General features: G+C 41.3%; 1 protein-coding gene across 1 annotated transcript; it reads right to left on the bottom strand.

The window, feature by feature from the left end:
• Positions 1–982: 982 nt before the first annotated feature.
• LOC133032323 (uncharacterized) lies at positions 983–2641 on the bottom strand. Its single transcript, XM_061106229.1, has 2 exons — positions 2408–2641; positions 983–2347 (listed from the first exon to the last, which is right to left on the bottom strand). The coding sequence occupies exons 1-2, from the start codon at positions 2639–2641 to the stop codon at positions 983–985; spliced, it is 1599 nt and encodes a 532-aa protein (XP_060962212.1).
• Between the last annotated feature and the right edge of the window lie 3140 nt (positions 2642–5781).

Here is a 5781-nt window from a genome sequence, read left to right as displayed (position 1 = left end):
ATTCGGTTCGACTTATTGGAAGCTCGGTTATATAGACCCATGGTCCCCATACTAGTTGAGGCCATACTGCTTGTAAGACTCAGTTAATTGATTTTAATTAATCAATTATAATTCTAAAAGTTAGACTATGTCTACTTTATGAATTCTCACAGTTTAAGGATGAAATCGTAAAGAAAAGGGTTTCTAGGTTTAATTATTAATTGAGAGACTTTGCATGTCTAATTAATAATTATTTTAAATGACAATATTATTTAATAATCTATTTTAGTTATTAAATAATTAGTTTTGGCATTTAAATGATTAGAATTGGAAAAATGGCATTTTTGGATAAATTGAAATAAAATTGAGGAAACTGCAAAATCCAAGTGAGGCCCATATTCCCTCTATGGCCGAGCACTCCCTTTGTGTTTCCCAATTATTATTTTATTTTTTTAATTGTCATGTAATTGCTAATCAAAGCCTAGCTATAATAGGAAAGTGGTGAATCACACTAAATAAGGCAGTTAATCAATTACACAGTAAAAGAGGAAACTGTTTATTTGGAAAGTTGTGCTCTCCCTTCTCCTTATATAAAGCAACCTTTGTGTCTCTTCTCTTGCATGCTATCAGCCACGAAATTAAGAGAGAAAAGAGAGAGAAATTTCGAAATCCTTTTGAGATGAGTAGTGCCCACACACATCAAGTGGTATCTCAATCATAGTATGGAAGACTATGGAATTTCTGCATCAAAGAAGGAGAAAAGAAGATCCAGGTTCAGATCTTGGTGATGCTCTGCTATAGAAAGGAATCAAGGGCTAGAGATCTGAACGGAAGGAGTCATATTATTCCGCTGCACCCACTGTAAGGTTTTCTAACTTTATATGTGTTTATTTTCATTGTTTTAGAATCCATATTAGGTTGTTAATCCAACATACTTGTTAGTAAATCTAGATCCTGGTAAAATAATTTCCAACAGTAACTGCGCCGAAGTCCACTAGGCCGGTCATCCGAGGATTGCGTTGTAAGCAGTCGGGCAGTCTACCACCACCAATGTGCAGTATTTAAAAGTGCTTTGGGGTGTGTCCGGGCACAGGGTTACTGGCAACCTCACTTTTCCCATTGGGGTAAGTTTTGTCCCATTGAACCCTGTGAGTTGGGAACCACTTGGCGAGAGATCTTTGTCCGTGAGGGCTATCGCCGTGAAGGCTTCTTTAAATAACAAATTCACAGAACTCCCATTGTCGATTAGGATTCTAGCCACAATCTTGTTGGCGATGGGAGTCTCTATGACCAGAGGGTCATGGTGAGGAAAACACACCGTCTTTGTGTCTTCTTCTATGAACGTAATGGGTTGATCCATGAGTCGGGGCCTCTGAGCTGGGAGCTGAGTAACTTGCCAAACCTCACTGTGTTTTACGGCCCTGGCGTAGCGCTTCAATTCCTTTCGGGTAGTCCCTCTGATATGGGGTCCTCCAGAGATCATAGCTACTCTTCCATTGGGTCTCAATGGCAGGCCACGAATCTGCTGAGGTTCCCCTGGGGGAGCGACTGGTGCCAACGCTCCGGACGCACCCCCTGGCACTTCTTGGGGCAAAGGTCCTGCTGCCGAAATCGGGTTGAGATGAGGCAACCGGTTCTTAATCCACTCGTAGAGATGACCCAATCGAATCAAGTTTTCGATCTCATCTTTAAGGTTTTTGCATTCATTGGTGTTGTGTCCAATGTCGTTATGGTATTCGCATCTTTTGTTGAGATCCCTTCGGGAGCTATCTCTGTACAGAGAAGGCGGTCTCCGGTAGTGCGTATTTTGCCTAGTGGCAAAATGCACGCGTTCCTGGGAGTTCGTCAGTTCCATGTACTGGGTGTATTGGGGAGTGTACCCCCTTTTCTGTCGCTTGTCCTCCGTCTGGTTGCTACCTTTTGAGGACCTCTTGCTCCGAGAGCCTTGAGAAGGTCCCGCTAGGCTTGCAGCAGGAGCGGAGTGAGACGAGACTTGTCCATTTATCCCAGAAGGATTCCCATAATGAGAAGATGCAAGAGCCAATGCCTGGCTCTGATTATATCCTGGGGTAGCGGAGAATTGTATGCCGCTCATTGGTGGAGTAGTCGTTGGTAGGGTTCCTGGGAGTTGGACTCCGGGCGCATACCCTGCTATTCCGGTCAGATAGTATCCCCCATAAGCCACTATTTGGGCCTCTTCTAAGTTGATGTACTTTTGGACTCTCTTCTGGAAGTCTTGAAGGTTGGAGGCTCCTTCTTGCTGTAATTCGTTCCAGAATGGAGTCCCTGTACGGATCCCTGCTTGAAGAAGTGCAAGCTGTTGTCCGTCATCAACTTTCATAGCTTTCGAGGCTTCTTCCTTAAACCTCTTTATGAAATTTTTCAATGTTTCCGTGGGCAGTTGCTTGATGTTAGTCAGGGCACTGACCTCAAGATTAACCTTTCTCGCGACGACAAACTGTCTCCGAAAACTAACTTGCAACTTGTTCCAGCAGTCCACTGATCCTGGTTCCAACTTCTTGAACCATTCCTCCGCGGACCCACTCAACGTTAGCGGGAAGCATAAACATTTGGTGTCATTGCTGACTCTCATGACCGTCATTACTCGGTTGAATCGAGACAGGTGATCGCTAGGGTCCGAGTTCCCGGCATAAGCTGCCATTTCGGGCATCTTAAAATTTTTGGGGAGCTCTGCCTCCAGGATGTGCCTGGCGCATGGCTCCCGGTCTTCACAGTCAGAATCTGAGTCATCACCTTTTTATCTCCGGGAGACTCGAGCAATGTCTTTGCGCAGTATGGTAAGCTCAGCCATAATTCCCTGGTTCAGCGTTCCCGTGGAGACCACCGGTGTATGTTTCTTTTGGTCTAGGTGATCCCGTAGGTCACCATGTTTTCCGTTGATCTGATGTCTTAGATCAATGGGAGGGTATCTTTGGCTCTTTCTTCCTTTCTCTCCGGGTTCCTGGTGCACAGAAATGCTTTTTCGGTCCTCTCGATCCTGAGGGCCAAGACTCACTTTTTAGAGTTTGCCCCTCTGCGGACCTTTCCCTTTCGGGAAATCTGAGCGGACCTTTCGTGGATCCTGCACCTTTTTCTTTTTCCCGGGGGTGGAAATAGGATTTTTCCGTTGGTTCCCTTCAGAGGGATACCTTATAGGGCTAGGCTCCCTGGATTTTTGCTTTTGGGTGCTTGGTAAGGACTCTTCTGGTGTTTCTCCAAGTCCTGCAGGGATGGCTTTAGGGTGTACATGGATCCCTGCTGCCTCCATGGCTTTCTGCATGGCGAGCATCACCTCTTGCATCCTTTTGTTTTGCTCTTTTTGGGTTGTGATTTCAGCTTCATGATCAGCAGTCTTTTGTCTCAAGAGCACTAGTTCTGTGTAACTACCTTCGTCATAGGCGTCGTACTCGTCGAAGTTTCCTTCATATTCGTCGTTGTTGGTTCCTTCTCCTACCTCAGAGCCCACGTTAACTCTTGAGGCCACTTCCTCATCTTCGGGATCTTGGGCATCTTGAGGAGGACGAGACTGACGTGTGTTGAGAGTCTCCACCATTGTTGTTTCGATTTATAAGGTTGTTGTCTATTTGCATATGCTTCCTTCAGCTCTCAATGAAAGCACCAAAATGTTGACCGAGGTTTTCGGCAACCGATTTAATAATATATAAGAAAACTTTAGGAAGTTTAATGCATGAGATTTTTACGTGGTTGGGGAATTAATGAGACTTAGTCCACGAGTCTTTTGTATTTATGAGAGTATTTATTACAGAGAATGTTCTTGGTAGTTTTTCTCTCTTTGGTTCTTATGAAACCCAGAATTCTCGACCCCCATCTTAATGTGTTTGGGGGGTATTTATAATGTTTTTATGGGGTGATTCCTAGAACCGAACTACATGTCCAACTGTATATTTTCAGTAGGGGCACGCATTCCCAGCAGATATAAAATGGAAAATACATGGCCTATACCCTAGGTATCTTAGGGGTTAGGTGGATATAATCCTTTATCCAGTCTTGACTGATGTGATCCCTCACAAAGTAACCGTCACGAGGCTTATTAATCATAGCGTAATAGCTGCAGAAGAGGGGTTACGCCGTCAGACTTAATACTTATGGCAGTTTCAATACGTCTTCTCCCATGCGACATTAAATGCAAGGTGACTGTTCAAATGGGGTATGGTGCCTCCTGGAGGTGCTTCGTTATAGCTCTGTCCTCTGGGAGTATGTGGACCCCTCATATCTTCTCCGGGAGGTATTTTCATGCTGATACTCTTGATCTAAAAAGACTTAATCAAATTATCTCAGAACCATATTCCTCAAATCCACGTGTCGCAGTCGCACTGGTCCACGTATTTTGGGAAAAATTAAGGGCAACAATATGTATTTGTTCATGATTATAGTGTCGTCAGCACAGTGGAATATAATCATGATTATATGTTCGAAAGTTTAATTTCCTAATTTGTCAGTTCATTGGATTTAGACTGGCATGATAATCAGCAATAGGTATACTTACACCTTGGATAAGTGTTATATTCTTTCCAGGGAATTGGCAAAGTTTACCAGTATCGGATGTATGGAGTATACATTGGAAGGGACCGATATTGATCTTAGATAAGATATCCTAAACTTACCGTTATATCTTTCTAAGTCAATGTCAATGGTTGATCTTAGGTCTATGGATCTTAATCCTGACATGGTTAGGTTCGATCTTAAGAGTGTTATTTGTGTTCTTTGATTTGTTAGTTAAGCCTACTTTTTGGTCTGGGTGATACATACATTTTGGGAACATGATAGTACAATTGAGTGGGAGCACTAATCATAGATATGGAATCTATAGCTTCTATAGGTATTTAGATGTGAAACGATGATTTCCTTCGAGCTTGGCTGAATAGAGATAAATGATTGAGGCCTCATTTCAGTAATTATATTAGTTTACTGGAGTATCATTTATAGGTAGCTAAGTGTTTTAAGGATAAAATACATTGAATGGTAGAACGGTAAATTTATCCCTATTCAGTGTAGATCATCTATAGATGATCCTTGACTATTAGGATTATAACAATGGATAATCATAACGTATCTATATCGTGGTACATATAGAGCGTTCTATATAACTGAGAGTGTATTCAATTCCAAATCTATAGTGGAGCAAGGCGGAATTAATAAGTTAGGGAATTTACTTGGTGAATTCTAGATCTACTTATTGAAAGCTCGGTTATATATGCCCATGGTCCCCTCACTAGTTGAGATAATACTGCTTCCAGACTTAATCAATTGATTTTAATTAATCAATTATAATTCTAAAATTAGACTATGTCTTATTTATAAATTTTCACTAAGCAAGGGCTTAATTGTGAAGAAAAGAGATTTTGGGGTCAATTTATTAATTTAGAGACTTTGTATGGTCTAATTAATAAATTACATAAATGGCAATTTTATTTAGTAATTAATTATAATTATTAAATAAATAGTTTTGGCATTTATAAGGTTGAATTGAAAAATATGGTATAATTGAAAAGAAGAATAAGTGGTTGAAAAAAGTGGCAAAATTATAACTAGAAACTGGTCCACTTCTTGTACGGCCATTAAGTTATTTTTTCCCAATATTTTATTCTTTTTTAATCCATATAATTCAACCCTAAGCCCTAGTTGAAACACTATAAAAGGAACATGATGCTCTCATCTCATCCACTGGACACTTTGTCAAATTAATGTCAACCTGACTGTTCAACCAAACCTAGATGAGAGAGTTCCTTCTATAGAGATTTCACCTCCTTCATTGTTCTTCAATTATTCGAACCTTGAGTG

Source organism: Cannabis sativa, chromosome X (assembly GCF_029168945.1).
Source record: "Cannabis sativa cultivar Pink pepper isolate KNU-18-1 chromosome X, ASM2916894v1, whole genome shotgun sequence".
Taxonomy (NCBI): Eukaryota; Viridiplantae; Streptophyta; class Magnoliopsida; order Rosales; family Cannabaceae; genus Cannabis; species Cannabis sativa.
The sequence above is the reverse complement of the archived record's forward strand: the minus strand, read 5'-3'. Positions and strand labels throughout refer to the sequence as shown.

Excerpts from the sequence above, each read along its gene's own strand:
- LOC133032323 (XM_061106229.1), bottom strand. The coding sequence starts at position 2,641 with ATGGCAGCTTATGCCGGGAACTCGGACCCTAGCGATCACCTGTCTCGA. Across the intron at positions 2,348-2,407 it reads CGAGAAAGGTTAATCTTGAG|AGGTTTAAGGAAGAAGCCTC; the intron begins GTCAGTGCCCTG and ends AATTTCATAAAG.